Here is a 17,197-nt window from a genome sequence, read left to right as displayed (position 1 = left end):
GGATATATTACAATTTACTCAGAACTTCTAAAGCTTGTCCTGAACCCTGTAAGCACAGCATCCCAAGAGTAGCTTTACTAAAACCAAAGTGAGTAGTGAGAGGCATTTTAGAACCCAACAGAGATCACTGGCTGCTAACTAGTGGGAATGTACTGTTTCATCTGCCCTAGATATGGAACCTTAAGATTGCCACACTACTGAGACCGAGGCCTGGTGGACTGACAACACGGTCACCAACAAATACTCTAGTTGTCCCCACTGTGCTCTCAACATGCTTCATTCTGGAACCTGTTGTTCCAGAAAGACAATAGGTTTTCTGGAACAACAGGTGGTGGCAGCCCTGGGACAGGAATACCTCTGGCCATCAATAATTACAAAGGTTTTTATGAGTAGGCTGATCAAAGTCACAGACCTTCTTCATTCATGCTATTACTCTACATGGTTCTCTACCCTACCTCAGGCACACTGTTCTTCCAACAAATAGAATACTCCAACCACCCACTAGGCTAAATGCTAAATACCCTTCATGTGAAACAGGTTATGAAGTTCCTATCAATGGAAAAAAAAAACTGTTTAGAAATTACATTGATTTGAGAGATAGAGAGGAAAGGAGTAAGGGGGATAAAGGAGGGGAGAGAGAAAGGAAGAGGGAGAGAAAAGTATCAACTTCCTGTTTCACTTAGTTGCTTCATTTAGTTGTGTACTCATTGATTGTTCTGTATCTTGACTGTGGTGGTGGTCATATAATCCACGTGTACTACACTGCACTAAAAGCACAAAAAGAACTATACACAGATGAATACATACAAAACTGGTGAAATCACAATAAAGTCAGTGGACTGTGGCAATGTCAATTTCCTAATTATAACATGATACTATAATTAAGCAATATGTTACCATTAGGGCAAAATGGGTGAAGGGTATACAGAGTTCTCTGTATTATTTCACTTACAACTACATACAAATCTACAATTATCTGAAGCTTAAAAACAAAAAAGAAGAATCTAATTATCTACCAGGGGCTTATTCTCATTGTGAGTTAGTAAGAAATCACACCTTTAATCTGATAGCCCCTAATGTACTTGGCTTGACAGAGCAATTATCTTGATATCTCATGCTCACTACTCCTACACATTTTAGAAAGGAAACCCAAACACTTAATTAACCTAGTTACAATAAACACAGGTGCACAACAGAATTCCAAATTGTACTTACTTTTGTACACTGTGCAGCAGGCAAGAGGTCAACAAACACCTTGAGGTCTGTAAAACAACAAGGTTTATCCCCAAATTTTTTAAAATACTGAAACATTAATTCTTCCGGGTCACCTGAGAAAGAGAGAGAAAAAAAATCACTAAATTCTTCATGGACTGAAGCAATTTCTAATTTTAAGTGCAAAATCTGATTTGAAAACATTGATTTTAATTAAATAAAAATTTTGCTTGAATAGGAATGCATGAGAACAATGAGGGCTGGAAGATGGCTTGCTAGTTAAAAATAAAACATTTCAAAAAGAGTACTAGTTTACCTATTATTACACTTAGGAAATGTCAAATTTTTCTTTCAACTAAAATTTAATTAGTGAAAAAGTTTGCATCAAAGTTTAAATAAAGACTTAAGGTTATGTGCAAACATTAGAACAACATGTGTCTCTCCACAACAGTTCTGAACTGCTTCAGAAGTATCAAATAAATGTTAACTAAATGAAAAGCAATGCTGGGTAATAGGCACAGCAACAGAGGAGAAAATAAGCAGGAAGAACCACAGGCCAGTAACTCCAACAGGATCACACACTATTAAAAATTCAAACCTGGAAATGCAGAAAGCTACCAGTTCATTTTATTTTGTCCTTAAATGAAAATAAATAAATAAAAAACCCCAAAATAAAATGCTCTCAAATTGAACTAGATTTAAGAAGCAGAGATTTTAACCAAGGAATTCTGTAAGATTTTAGGTCCCTATCCTAGCCACATGTCTCTGGGAGTAGAAGTTCATAGCTTTAACCCATTTTTCATAGGATTCCATGATCCAAAAGACTCTGGGAATCACTCACTTGTCTGGTGGGGGAAAAAGAACTATGTTGACTAGACAAATGCACAAATTTGTAAGATGCAGGCTGGCGATAAGGAAGAGAAAGATGGACGATGAACAGAGCAAGTGTCAAAGCACATGCAAATACTTTCTTATCGAGCTTTGGAAAAAAAGCAATTCTTTGGAATCGATTTTAACAGTATTTTGCTAAAGGTCACGCGAAAACTTTCATTTGCAATTCTGGAACTAACATTGACAGATTATTGAGGTAGATCCAAAGAAAGAAATTAACATGAAAATCAAAATTGGTTGTGAATAATCTACAAAGTAAAGAGAAGTCCATGGTTAATTTTAGAAAGAGCTACCTAGAACATTAATCAGATAATTGAAATGGAGAGAGATATTCTAGGACAGGTTTTAAGTATTAGAAGTGCTCATCATCCCAGGACAATTAGTCCCTAAAAAAGTCCCTCTTAAAGTTTATCTTCAATGCAGCCAATGAACAATTAAAGTGATGCAACTATGAGTTGATGTCTCATCTCTCTCCCTTCCTGGCACACATATCCTCTCTCTCTCTCTGATTAAAAGAAAAAAGTTTATCTTCAATGATAACAAAATTTCCATAATAATGAGTGGGGAAAAAGACTTCTTTGGCACTTTATCTTAAAAATGAAAATGATAACCTGACCAGTGGTGGCACAGCAGATAGATCATTGACCTGGTACGCTGAAATCCCAGGTTTGAAACCCCGGGGTCACTGGTCTGAGCGCAGGCTCACCAGCTTGAGCAAAGGGGTGCCAGCTTGAGCATGGGATCATCAACATGATCCTATGGTCGCTGGCTTGAAGCCCAAGGTCACTCACTCTGCTGGAGCCCCCTGCCCTACCTTCTGGCCTGTATGTGAAACAATCAATGAATAATTAAAGTTCTATAAAATATAAGTTCATGTTTCCCGCTCTCCCTCCGTATTTCTCTTGGGAAAAAAAAAAAGAAATTGATATATTAAGAGAGTTTATTACCTTAACCTTAACAAAATTTATGGCATCATTCCTATAAGTTAACTCTTAGTATTAGCAAAGAGTGACTGCTTTGGAAGGAAAGGGGTGCCATTTTCCCAATAAAATTGTAAACTAACACAATATGAGACCCTTCACTTCTTATGCAGTAAGCTCAAAAAGAACCACTTTGCAAAAACATCTAAAAGCTTCATCAAATTCCCTGAAGGCCCCTCTTAATGCTTTACTATCCAAATTTTTCTTTTCTCTCATCTTGTCATTATCCTTATAAACTTTCTCTTCAACTGTTCATTGCTTCAGGAAACCTTTCACCCACTTCACGAAATCCTGAAATTTTTATAAAACTCACTATTTTACTTTGAAATTGATACTGACATTATTGTTGGGTCAGCAAAAAAAAAAAGTCTGACAAAATCTCTGCTGGACTAGGGAGAGACTGAGGGCTAATTTTTATAAGGTGATGCATTCATCAGTAAATATTTCAGGTTATGGAGACATTTGCTTCTCACACACGACTGTCACTGTCAGCTTCAGATAATGAAGACTGCATTTGCGCACTGAGGGCTTCCCTGTGTCTTTTGGAGGGTTCCCCAATATCACTACAATATCTTACCCAGTTTGTACTCATCATTAAAACCTTGACGTCGTAAACGTCTAATCAGCTCCAGTTTAGCTAGATGTGGTCCTCGAAGATGGCGAGAACTTTTAGATTCTTCTGTTATCCGATCTTCTATAAACTTCACAGCTTCTTCTGCAGAATAATGTACTTCTCCTTCTAAAGAGCTGGGTAGAAACACACAAAAAAGGCATTCTGTGCCTCTGTTATCCACTCCAAAACTTTAAGTCAAGCCAAATAGATTTGAAGAAATATATACTGCTCACAAAAATTAGGGGACACTTAATCACTTCATATTCATTTTGAAATATCCCCTAATTTTTGTGAGAAGTATATTAAAATATAAGAAAATGCTTTTTGATAATTATAAAACAATACACATAGGAAAAAAAAGAGCTAGCAGCATATTCTGGCAGATAACATGGACAATTACTCCCAATTTTGGGATCTGATTTTTGCAAAGTGATTAACCACCTCTATCTCTTCCTTTAAAAAAGAATGAGTAATTTTTACAGTAATTTTACAAAATGGAGGACAAACTTTACTTTGAAAGGGATAAATTATTGAGACAGGGAAAGAGAATTAGTCTCACAATGAAATTCTTTTGTAATAACATATTAAAAAGTGGCACTGTAATTCAGGAAAGAAGACAACTTACTGTTCACCTTCAGCAGGAGGAGTCCAGTCCTCTTCAATCAGTCGAAAGACAGAATCGAAATAAGTCAGATAGAACTGCCAGTCATCTGAGCTAAAATCAGATTGAATGGTGCACACAGGATTAAACCCAAGTTATGACAAAACTACCTTAGGAACCATGATATTCAACTTCTTTTCTAAGTTACAGTTTAGTCTTTACTAGGAGGGGCCCATCCTCCCTCTAGCTTTCCTCTCCAGCCCCAAAGGGCAGCACACCAGAAGCAATGTCAAAATAAAACACTTTTAAGAGACTGCTCTGTCCTTCAATAAAATGACCGTGTCTAGAGAACTAATATTCTTAACAGAAAAACACCTAACATTAGCACTTCCTAAATGGTGGGGGATGTGTCCTCTCTTTTAGACCAATTTTGAATATAAAATTTGACAAATGATGCTTCAGTGTTCAGTATTCATTGTAAAGACCTAATGATGCTTTACTGAAAGGTGATGGGCCTGACCTGTGGTGGCGCAGTGGATAAAGCGTAGACCTGGAAATGCTGAGGTCACCAGTTTGAAACCCTGGGCTTGCCTGGTCAAGGCACATATGGGAGTTGATGCTTCCAGCTCCTCCCCCCTGTCTCTCTCCCCTCTCTCTCTCTGTCTCTCTCTCTCCTCTCTAAAATGAATAAATAAAAAAAAGTAAAGAAAGGTGATGGGACATCATAAACTTTAAAAACTATCCAGGACATACTACTAAAAGATTTCACTTTATGCCCAGAAATCTCAAAAGATATAGACAAAACATATCAATAATGACATCTGAGAGCCCCACGCTAGTCTCGGAGTCCAAGAATAAGTGCCTACTCACTTTTTCAGTAAGAGGCGCCGGGACAGGGCGTTGCACTCTGGCCACCGGCTCAGCTTCTTGTACATGGCCATGCATTTATTTTCCCGACTCTGAATCTCACTGGTCAACTTCTCTACAGTCAAAAGGTATAACAGTTAGAAAACTGGTGTCTTTTCTGCCCAGAAACCAAAATAAAGTCCAAACACAAGAAAAATACATTTTCTTATTTACTCTCTTAGAAAATAAAGCTGGTATTAGATACAAACTACTTTTTTACTAAAAATTATTTTGCTTAAGAGGAAAAAGTACATTTCTGTTATTAAACTTTTATAATACTTTTTTTCTGTAAAATATAAAAATCCAAAATGTACTAAGTTGAAGCTCTAATATGTGACATATACTTATAAAACCCCAACAGACTCTTAGATACTGGTTAATATTTAGTCCACAGACAGACCTCCCAACACAGAAGTCTAGAAGAACATAAAGTATCACAACTGACTTTTTCTGTTCTTATTTCTTTATGTTTCTGTATCAGAAAAAAAATTTCTACAGTAAACATTTTTAATGTTTAAACAGGAAAAAATACTTTAAGAAAAGTTTTGAAATTACCTCCCAATTTTCCTTTGATGACATCCAAGGCTTCCTGGTACTTTCCCAAACGCTCCAGGATCATATAATAAAGTTCAACCTTACAGAAAAATAAACACATGAAATCACTGAAACTTTTCAATAATAAGAGAGTCACAAGGATGTAAAGTACAGCATAAGAAAAAAAGTCAATAATATTGTAATAACTATGTATACTACCAGGTGGGTAGTATACATGTATACTGACTTGTTGGAGGAATAACTTCATAAATTATATAAATGTCTAACCACTATGCTGTACATTTGCAACTAATATAAAATAATACTGAATGTCATGGTTGCCAGGACATGGAAACAACCAAAGTGTCTCTCAAACGAGGATTGAATAAAGAAGATGTGGTACACATATACGATGGAATTCGACTCAGGCATAAGAAATGATGGCATATTGCCATTAATAACAATATGGATGGACCATGAGAACATTATACTAAAGTGAAATAAGTAAATCAGAAAAAGCTAAGAACTATATGGTCTTACACAGAGGTGGGATATAAAACTGAGACTCATGGACATAGATAAAAGTAAAGTGTTTACCAGGGTGAGGGGGAGCAGGAGGGAGGACAGAGAAGAAAGAGAAATACATATATGGTGATGGATAATGATTTGACTTTGGGTAACAGGCACACAAAGCAATCTACAGTTCAAATGTTATAGAAATGTTTACCTGAAACCTATGTACTCTTATTGATTAATGTCACCCTATTAAATTTAATTTCTAAATAAACAAATAAAAAAAGGAGACTTGTCAACACTCATCTGAGGCAGAGGTAATGCCGTGCCACACCTGAGTTTCACTTTCTGGAATTGGAGTTTTGAGTCATTCGAACCATGAGCAACTACACTGTGTCCTTGGTTGGCCCAGGGGATTTCCGGCTGCAAGGTGGCAAGGATTTCAACATGCCTCTGACAATCTCTAGTCTTACTTTCTGGTGAAGGTGATTGCCAACAGTAAAATGGCTAAGCTACTTACCTTTGAAGAAGAAATGAAAGGCTCGATAGTCTGTGTATAATTGAGATTTGGCTGTTTACCTCACTATGAATTTAGTTTGAGTGGATTCAGTGTATTGTATATTATAAAGATTTGTTTTCCTGATGATGATGATGAGGAGGAGAATAATTATAGTTTTCATTTATTGGGGCTTGACTGTCAAGTACTGTTTTAATTTCATCATCAGTAGGTAATTATTGCTATTAATTACTTGTATAACTTTCCAGAGGTTTTTTAGTTTTGTTTTATTTTTATATACTCAAATAAATATGAAGATCTACTCTCTTTTACTTATATGGTTGCATATTGTACACACTGTTCCACACCTTGCTTTTTTCTCAATTTACCATAAAGAATTTTCCCTATTAATATATAGATTTTTTTTTTTTTTTTTGTATTTTTCCGAAGCTGGAAACGGGGAGGCAGTCAGACAGACTCCCGCATGCGCCCGACCGGGATCCACCCGGCATGCCCACCAGGGGGCAATGTTCTGCCCATCTTGGGGCGTTGCTCTGCCACAATCAGAGCCATTCAAGCGCCTGAGGCAGAGGCCACAGAGCCATCCTCAGTGCCCGGGAAAACTTTGCTCCAGTGGAGCCTTGGCTGCGGGAGGGGAAGAAAGAGACAGAGAGGAAGGAGAGGAGGAGGGGTAGAGAAGCATATGGGTGCTTCTCCTGTGTGCCCTGGCCAAGAATCGAACCCGGGACTCCTGCACGCCAGGCTGACACTCTACCACTGAGCCAACCAGCCAGGGCCTAGATTTTTTCTTTTTTAAAAATAACTGTATAGAACTGTCTTGTAGGGCCTATTGCAAACAGTGCTGCAGTGATACCATATATACATAGTTTTACATATATGTATGTAATGTTAATAGGTTGTGCTAATTTACACTTTGTGCATGCATGGAAATACTTATTTCCCCCAACCCCCCACATCCTTACCAGCAAAATTTGGAATTTTTGCCAAGTGCATTGCATGTGTCATTTTGTTTAATTCTCGTGCCAACCTGCAGATAGTGGTATTATTCCCATTGTCCAGAATTATCTTTGAACTCACATGACTGGCATGGAAGAGCTGGCTTTCAAGCAATTATGTTATGCTGTGTCCCTAATAATAAACTTTATCTTAAAAAAATTTTTTTTTTTTAATTTTTCTGAAGCTGGAAAAGGGGAGAGACAGTCAGACAGGCTCTCGCATGCACCCGACTGGGATCCACCTGGCACGCCCACCTGGGGGCCACGCTCTGCCCGCCAGGGGGCGATGCTCTGCCCCTCCGGGGTGTTGCTCTGTTGCAACCAGAGCCACTCTAGCACCTGAGGCAGAGGCCAAGGAGCCATCCCCAACGCCCGGGCCATCTTTGCTCCAATGGAGCCTCACTGCAGGAGAAGAACAGAGAGACAGAGAGGAAAGAGAGGGGGAGGGGTGGAGAAGCAGATGGGTGCTTCTCCTGTGTGCCCTGGCCGGGAATCGAACCTAGGACTTTTGCACGCCAGGCCGACGCTCTACCACTGAGCCAATCGGCCAGGGCCAACTTTATCTTAAATTTAAGTAGATTGTTTCTACAATCAGACATTTAGAAGGTTACTGTTTTGTTTAATTATATATGTGTAAATATACATGTATACAAACACACTGCTTCTTACAATTTATATTCAACTTAATTTTGAAAAATTAAAAATAAGTTTATAACACTTACATGTCTAGTAAAATACTGCAAGTCCCAGCTTACTAATGAAGTATTCTTGGCTGTGGATTTTTTGTTATCACTAACTAATCACTAATTTCTATCTTGACCTCAGTTTTTCATATTTTACAAGGAAATACAGACATGTAATTCAGCCTATAAGTTTAAGACTTTTTGTGGTTGGATGAAATCTAAATGTAAAGCATCCATGTAAAAATGTGTCTTGTGATTTATTCCCGTTTGAGTGAGGCAATTTTTTTTTCCTACTGAAATTTTATTATGAGGAAAGGAACAATATTTGAATACTGTCTGTTCTTATGTTCTGTTAACATTTTTATATTGTATGACTATCCTGCTTTAGGACAGTGGACTAAAGAAAAGCTTTTTGGTTAACAATACTTCCATTTTTGTTGGGAAAAAAAGTTCAGAAATAAATTGACACCTAAATGACACAAACTTATCACTTTGTTGTTTGGTAACAGAAATGCAAATGGTATGCAAATATGTGGTACCTTGCCTTTTTTTTTTTTTCTTTTTTTTACATGGACAGAGAGAGAGTCAGAGAGAGGGATAGATAGGGACAGACAGACAGGAACAGAGAGAGATGAGAAGCATTAATCATTAGTTTTTCGTTGCGACACCTTAGTTGTTCATTGATTGCCTTCTCATATGTGCCTTGACTGTGGGCCTTCAGCAGACCAAGTAACCCCTTGCTCGAGCCAGCGACCTTGGGTCCAAGCTGGTGAGCTTTTTGCTCAAACCAGATGAGCCCGTGCTCAAGCTGAGGACCTCGGGGTCTCAAACCTGGGTCCTTCCGCATCCCAGTCTGACGCTCTATCCACTGTGCCACCACCTGGTCAGGCGGTACCTTGCCTTTTAAAAAGTTTCCTGTGCTTCAGTTCCCTGGAAGACAGTTTAAGGCAGTGGTTCTCAACTTGTGGGTCTCAACCCCGGCGGGGGTTGAACGACCAAAACACAGGGGTCACCTAAAGCCATCAGACCCACAGGTTGAGAACCGCTGGTTTAAGGCACTAGCTCCATGTTGTGATGCTGATAAAACAGAACACTGTGTATATACATCCGTGCCCTCCCTGGCACAGAAGAAATGCTTTTCTTCTGTATACAGAGTGCTAATTAAAGGATTTTGAACAAACTGATTAAAAGAAAGCAAGGTAAAAAAAAAAGGAAAATTATTTTTTTAAGTTTTAAGATATAATCATTTGTATGTTTTTTTAAATTATTTTATTTATTGATTTGAGAGTGAGAAAGAGAGAGAGAGAGAAAAATTTGCTTGTTGTTCCACTTATTCATGCATTCATTGGTTGATCCCTGCATGTGCTCTGACTGGGGATTGAACACACAGCCCTAGCATATCAGGGTGAAGCGTTAACCAACTGAGCTATCTAGCCAGAGCTAGATAACTTTTTTTTTTAAACATACAAATGAGCCTGACCAGTTGGTGGTGCCGTGGACCAAGGCAAGAGTGAGGACCCAACTCTCTAACTGGAATAACACAACAGTTCATAACATTGTAGCAATACCAAAATCATGTACAGAAGTAGGGTTTAAATTACTCACTTCAGCCTCTGCCTCTATCTTGTCTTCTTTCACCATTTTTTCCACCATTCTCTCAGCAAGGGGCAGAAACATCGTTTTTGAGAGATTTTCATCCTGTGCCGATATAGACTAGAAAAGAAAAAAATGTTTCATTCTAACTTCTCATGCTTGCATTACTTATATTATCATGCAGACAATTACTATGACTCTAGCACATAATTATCATTTTATGTCAAATATCAGACCTAATTTGAATCTGCCAAGAAGATACATTAGAGTGGTTTGCTTTACAAGAGATTTCTTTATTAAAAATTTGTTAAAAAAAAAAAAAAAAAAAAAAAAAATTTGTTATCCTACACATTCTTGAAATACTGAATTTCCACAATATGACCTAACTTGTAGATAGAATATTTATGTATTTTTCTAGAAATATGTTAAGGTGAGATATACCTATACTGTTTATTATATAAGGGTATCATCAATTGTTTTAAGAGAAAAGGCTTTCAGTTGTCTTTCTGAGATGTTCATATATTGGAAAATGTCAATTGTTTATATAGCTTACTATTTATTACTTACAATTACCTTAGATTTATAATTAAAATCAATGAGTGGTATTAACAATTTGACACTGCCAGGTTCTGCTCAGAGCTCATTTACCCCCTGCAAACAACATTTCAGGGTAGCTACTATGCTTATTTTATAAATAAAATAATGATAAAAGATTCCCCACTGCTCTCCAAGACATGTGATGAAGCCAATTTGAACTCAGACCTGTCTAAACTCATAGCCTTTCTGTTCTTAACTGCTACACTGTAACTCCTACCTCCCCATCCTCTCCTACACCATATTGCATTTCCATGCTTGGAGTAGCTCTGAGAGATAAGCATCTCCATTCTGTAAAAGAGTAAACCGAGGCTCAGAAAGTAGAAGTGATAAAACAAGGTCCCTCAGTTCAATAATCTGTGCGCTAAAAAACAATATGTTCTTAAAGACAAACCTCAAGTCAAAACAGCCAACATTTCAGGCCTCAAGCTTGAGCAGATAATCCAGTAATGGATCTAAGACTCAAGGGAAATAGTCTGTGCTACATACAAATAAACCAATATACCAACTCAAAAAGTCCACTGACAATATATAAAGACCCTGTTTGACACATGCGACAACACATTACCTAAAATGTTCATAAGACACATTAAGTAAGGACAGTAACTACATACAAAAGTAAAAACCAACCTCAGTCCCATTCTGAGTACCATACTCACTTGCATAATCAAGCTCATCACAGACCAAAAGTAGTAAGGGTTTTTGGGAACAATCTTATACAGAGCCATGCCAGCCTGAAAGACAGAGAGCCATAAATACTTAATTTAGAAAAGATCATACACAGGGCAATTAATGATCTAGATATGCAGCAAAAAGTTTCCTAAAATAACAGTAACACGTTTACGTATCCCAGGTGCTGTAAACGCTTAGTGACTTGAAAGCCAGTCTCTACTGGCTAGCAATACAGGTAATCACAACATGAGGAATATTTCACCTTTGAAACAGATTTTCTCAAATTAAAACCCAGTATTTCTAGAAAATACTGCAATCCAATATAGTCCCAATAGAATATCAAAGCAAACAAAAAATTGGGGTTATGAATGTATATCAGTAAACAGACTTTACTGAACATTACACTAAGCAGTCATAGTGAAATTAACAAAGAAATCCAGACAGCATATTTAAACTTCAAAATTAGAAAAGATTACTGACATAATTCAAAAACTTCTTAAGTTAGGAAAATAATCAGGTTCTTTGAAGACACCATTCATTAGAACTAAACCCTTTCACTGTGAAATGTATAATATACAAATACTTAAAAGCAGGGACATGGCAAGAAAGAGCAAAATAGATATATTCATATGTAATTAAGAATCTATCCATAATTAGCCAACTAGTAATCAATGCTATGAATTCTGTCAGCTAATTATCACAACTACTAGTTTATTTAAAACTTTTGGCTATCTTCAACCTACTTTAAAAAATTCATGGAGCCTCTATTAAGTAGAAAGAAATGCCTATTCCTACCAAGGATAAAAAAGATTGTGTCCCACTCCCAAAGGCACTTAAAAGCTAGAGAAAGATGAGCCCAATACACAGACAACTAAAATATACTTGGCAATAAAAATAAATGTCCTGCAAAAACACCATGTTTGCTCTGCTCGAATAGCTCGGTTGGTTAGAACACCATCCCGAAGCACAGAGGTTGCCAGTTTGATCCCCAGTCAGGGCACCTACAGGAACAGATCGAAGTTTCTCTCTTTCTCTTTCTCTCCCACCTTCCTCTCTCTAAAATCAATGAAAAAAACAAAACAAAACAAAACACCATGCTAGGGTGTTTCTAAGGAAGGCAAGGTTAAGATTGCTTATTCCATTCTTCTTTCTTTAAGAAAAAGTAGGGAAGAGAATTTTATCAATAAAGCTGTCCTCAAAGTAGCAGTCTTTCAGATGGACCATGAAAGTCAAACAGAACTTCTATAAGCAAAGATGCGGACAAGGAGACATACAAAAATACAAATGTTTGGGGTGATTGGGTAAGTGAATCAATTCTAGGTAGGAGCAAAAGAAGTCCAAATAAAAAGGTTAAAGAAAAAAAACACGTTGACAAGAACAAGTAGGACATTTGGATAAAACAAAGGGTAAGGAGGAGTGAGTAGGAGGAAAAGGGCTAAAAGGTAAATTATAAGGCATTCAAAAAGGAGTATTAAGGAGTAAGGGACTAATGTGCATAAATCTATACTCTTGTAGAAAAAATATTTTAGCAGTAAGAAGGAAAATAGGAAGAGGAAAGATAAGGAACTAAATCAGGTAGATCAAACAGGAAAGACACCTTAAAGACACTGCAGAGGTAGAGTCAAGACCACCTGGAGGCAAAACAGACACACAGCATGGAAGGAGCCTAAAATGGTGGTGGACTCTACTTCCAACACCACACTCAGGAGGGACGAAATGGAAAGTATTAATTTTATGATAATTTGGGGAAAGAAAACATTTTTATAATGACATACAGAAATAAAGTATGGAATATAAAATTAATATGAATATGTAATATAAAAGACAAAAATCTCATGCCCATACCCTACTATCCTGCAGACCCTAATTTTATGTGGATACAGAAAACTTATGAACACAGACAGGTTTGAAAAACATGCCTGTAAACTGGAGATGGAGAGAATAGGAATATCATTTAGTCATTCACAGAAAAAAAAGTCTAATCACTGTGCGAATAACTTTAAGATGGTTTTAAAAACTGCCCACCAGAGACAGCATTTGGACAGTAGAAGTCCTTGAGTTTTCTGATTTATGGCTTCCTCCCTCCTACCTCCACCAGTCTATGCAAAGCTTTCACTTGTTTAACAAATATTTATTGTGCAGATGCTATTCTAGGAGCTAAGGATTCAGCAGTGAGCTAAACAGAAGCCCTCACCCTCATGGAACATGACATTTAATTTGTAAAATACCATTACCCCAGACAGACATACCATTTTCAAAATATACATATAAGCTAAGAAACTGTACCATAAACATTAGCAACAAAGGTAGAATAAAAATTAAATGTTCATTCTAAAACATGTAATACTAGAGTACTCTCCATTCTTCCAATACATGAGACTGGAATAATGCAAAAGCGAGAGACACATAACATATATTAAGGAACCGTAACTGTTAAGACATACCAAAGTGCCCTGGCTGGTTGGCTCAGTGGTAGAGCGTCGGCCTGGCGTGCAGGAGTCCCAGGTTTGAATCCCAGCCAGGGCACACAGGAGAAGCGCCCATATGCTTCTCCACCCCTCCCCTCTCCTTCCTCTCTGTCTCTCTCTTCCCCTCCCGCAGCCAAGACTCCATTGGAGCAAAGATGGCCCCGGTGCTGAGGATGGCTCTGTGGCCTCTGCCTCAGGCGCTAGGATGGCTCTGGATGCAACAGAGCAACGCCCCAGAGGGGCAGAGCATCACCCCCTGGTGGGCATGCTGGGTGGATCCCAGTCGGGCGCATGCGGGAGTCTGACTGCCTCCCCATTTCCAGCTTCGGAAAAATGAAAAAAAAAAAAAAAAGACACACCAAAGCAATGTCTCCAAACATCAAGATGCAAAACTGCATATATCTCTGGCAAGACATAAAGTTAAACTGTACAAATATAAAATAAAATCTGTTCAAATGGCAGATTTTGTTTTCAGTTTTTTCAAAATCTACCTTAATATTGCTATTGTATGAATTTGCCCCATGCTTTAAAAAAAAATTAAAAGATGAACGTATCCATAGCCCTGTATCCTGGTAACTTTCTGGTACACATCCTTAGAGGTATATACTTCATTAAAAAGGAGTGGATGTGGCCTGACTTGTGGTGGCGCAGTGGATAAAGCGTTGACCTGAAATGCTGAGGTCGCTGGTTCGAAACCCTGGGCTTGCTCAGTCAAGGCACATATGGGAGTTGATGCTTCCTGCTCCTCCCCCTCCTCTCTCTCCCCCCTTCTCTAAAATGAATTAAATAAAATCTTTAAAATTAAAAAAAAAAAAGGAGTGGATGTGAGGGGAGTAGGAAGAGAACTGCATTTTATAATTCAGGCTTCTCAATTAACATAAATGAGAACATCTTTCTATGTCAACAAATAAAAACACAGTACAATTTGGGGGGGGGGTATTGCATTTCATTCTACCATATGGAGAAACCATAATTTTTAAAATTATAATAGTATTAATAAACACTTAATATACTCTACTTAAAAAACATACTTAGAAGTAAAAATTATATAAGGATTTATATTTGTATATGCCAATTTTTAAAACCATACCCTTTTTACATTAAAAGAAAAAATATAATTTTTCAGGAAAAATACTTTTCTTTAGAATATACTCCATCAGAAAATAAAATGCATTCAAAGAATTATATTTGGGTAAAAAAAAAATTCTTCCAATTTAAAAACTTGCATAAACAAATAAAAGATTAAGTTTAAGGAGAAAAGATTTATATTAATATAGTAGTACCACCTAACCTCCCTGATTTATTGTTTGACTTATTGCTTCAAGTTGATATTTAAAAAATAAGACAATCCTGGCCAGTTGGCTCAGTGGTAGAGCGTCAGCCTGGCGTGCGGGAGTCCCAGGTTCAATTCCCAGCCAGGGCACACAGGAGAAGCGCCCATCTGTTTCTCCACCCCTCCCACTCTCCTTCCTCTCTGTCTCTCTTCCCCTCCCGCAGCCAAGGCCCCACTGGAGCAAGGCTGGCTCTGGCGCTGGGGGTGGCTCTATGGCCTCTGCCTCAGGCGCTAGAATGGCTCTGGTTGCAACAAAGCGACGCCCCAGATGGGCAGAGCATCGCCCCCTGGTGGGCATGCCGGGTGGATCCCGGTCAGGCGCATGCGGAGTCTGTCTGACTGCCTCCCCGTTTCCAACTTCAGAAAAATACAAAAAAATAAATAAATAAAAATTTTAAAAAATAAAGAATAAGACAAAATAAAAACCCAAGTAAGAAATCTCTGCTTTCAGAAGACTTTATAACCACAAACAAAGCATTTCTAAACAAAAAATACTAGATTTGACATCATCACTCTTTATGGGCTTATCAGGGCAGATCTCATTTCTCTGAGATGTGAGCTTTACCCACCCACTAGTCCAAATGTTTCCAGTGACGTGCCTTCACAAGGAACACCTCAAATGTGCTAACTGGTAAACAACGACAACAACAACACAAAATAACAGGTAATCCCAAGCATCGAGGATTGTTTACCCCCAGTGGATTTAAAAATCTCATCAGGCCATAATCAGTGAAATAATTAGAAATTAGATGTAAACTTTAAAGTTAATCTTTCTATAGTCTGCCCATTCTTTGCTTTGGGATTTCTGTCCCTTTTCTGAAACTATAATAGCAATGTGAGGAAGGGGAATTTGAAGCCAGCTTACCATAACCAAACAAAACATACCATCAGGCCACAAAAGAGAAAAAAATTGGCCCTGGACGGTTGGCTCAGCGGTAGAGCGTTGGCCTGGCGTGCGGGGGACCCGGGTTCGATTCCCGGCCAGGGCACATAGGAGAAGCGCCCATTTGCTTCTCCACCCCCCACCCCCTCCTTCCTCTCTGTCTCTCTCTTCCCCTCCCGCAGCCGAGGCTCCATTGGAGCAAAGATGGCCTGGGTGCTGGGGATGGCTCCTTGGCCTCTGCCCCAGGCGCTAGAGTGGCTCTGGTCGCGGCAGAGCGACGCCCCGGAGGGGCAGAGCATCGCCCCCTGGTGGGCAGAGCGTTGCCCCTGGTGGGCGTGCCGGGTGGATCCCGGTCGGGCGCATGCGGGAGTCTGTCTGACTGTCTCTCCCCATTTCCAGCTTCAGAAAAAAAAAATACAAAAAAAAAAAAAAAAAAGAGGAAAAAATTTCCCCAAATAAAACATATTTAACACTTGAAGCCTGACCAGGTGATGGCGCAGTGGACAGAGCGTCGGACTGGGATGCCGCGGAACCAGGTTCAACACCTGAAGTCACCAGCCTGAGCGCGGGTTCATCTGGTTCGAGCAAGGGCTCACCAGTTTGGACCTAAGGTCGCTGGCTCCAGCAAGGGGTTACTCGGTCTGCTAAAGGCCTGCGGTCAAGGCACATATGAGAAAACAGTCAATGAACAACTAAGGTGTCTCAATGCGCAATGAAAAACTAATGATTGATGCTTCTCATCTCTCCGTTCCTGTCTGTCTGTCCCTGTCTATCCCTCTCTCTGAGTCTCTCTCTGTACCTGTAAAAAAAAAAAAAAAAGTGGAAAAAAAAACCATATTTAACACTTGAATACGAGCTTGTCTTTAAAACACAGAAAGAAAATAACTGGCTGATCTCCACACACACAAATACTTCAGTGTACACATATATGCAAGCACACACACACGCACGTGTGTACACACCACTGCAGTTAAGTCCCATTAACGACACGTTGACCCCCAGCAGCAGATCCCGCAGCCCAGGGGGTGTGGAGATCAAGTTACCTGTTGCATTTTCTTGTATTCGCCCACTCTAGCATAGGCCATGAAGAGGTGAGAGTGATACTCTTCACTATTAGGAACTTTCTTCACAGCTGCCTCATAAAGTTTTGTAACTAACTCCGCTAAAATAAAGAAAAATAGGATTTTCTTTCATTACTGAAGTATAACT

The 17,197-nt window shown here is 38.7% G+C and overlaps 1 protein-coding gene across 3 annotated transcripts in view; it reads right to left on the bottom strand.

Moving 5' to 3' along the window:
- NAA25 (N-alpha-acetyltransferase 25, NatB auxiliary subunit) overlaps positions 1-17,197 on the bottom strand; it is a 66,428-nt gene that overhangs the window by 31,588 nt on the left and 17,643 nt on the right. For 2 of the 3 annotated variants that reach the window (XM_066260536.1, XM_066260539.1), the window contains exons 4-11: positions 17,032-17,150; positions 11,292-11,366; positions 10,051-10,158; positions 5,759-5,837; positions 5,168-5,279; positions 4,322-4,411; positions 3,661-3,830; positions 1,216-1,328 (exon numbers count right to left, since the gene is read on the bottom strand). In XM_066260536.1, the coding sequence (XP_066116633.1) occupies positions 1,216-1,328; positions 3,661-3,830; positions 4,322-4,411; positions 5,168-5,279; positions 5,759-5,837; positions 10,051-10,158; positions 11,292-11,366; positions 17,032-17,150 (866 nt within the window). The remainder of the gene's footprint in view (positions 1-1,215; positions 1,329-3,660; positions 3,831-4,321; positions 4,412-5,167; positions 5,280-5,758; positions 5,838-10,050; positions 10,159-11,291; positions 11,367-17,031; positions 17,151-17,197) is intronic. The other variant, XM_066260537.1, reaches the window with a different exon arrangement.

This window comes from Saccopteryx bilineata, chromosome 2 (genome assembly GCF_036850765.1).
Source record: "Saccopteryx bilineata isolate mSacBil1 chromosome 2, mSacBil1_pri_phased_curated, whole genome shotgun sequence".
NCBI classification, from domain to species: Eukaryota; Metazoa; Chordata; class Mammalia; order Chiroptera; family Emballonuridae; genus Saccopteryx; species Saccopteryx bilineata.
This window is presented reverse-complemented; position numbering and strand designations above follow the sequence as displayed.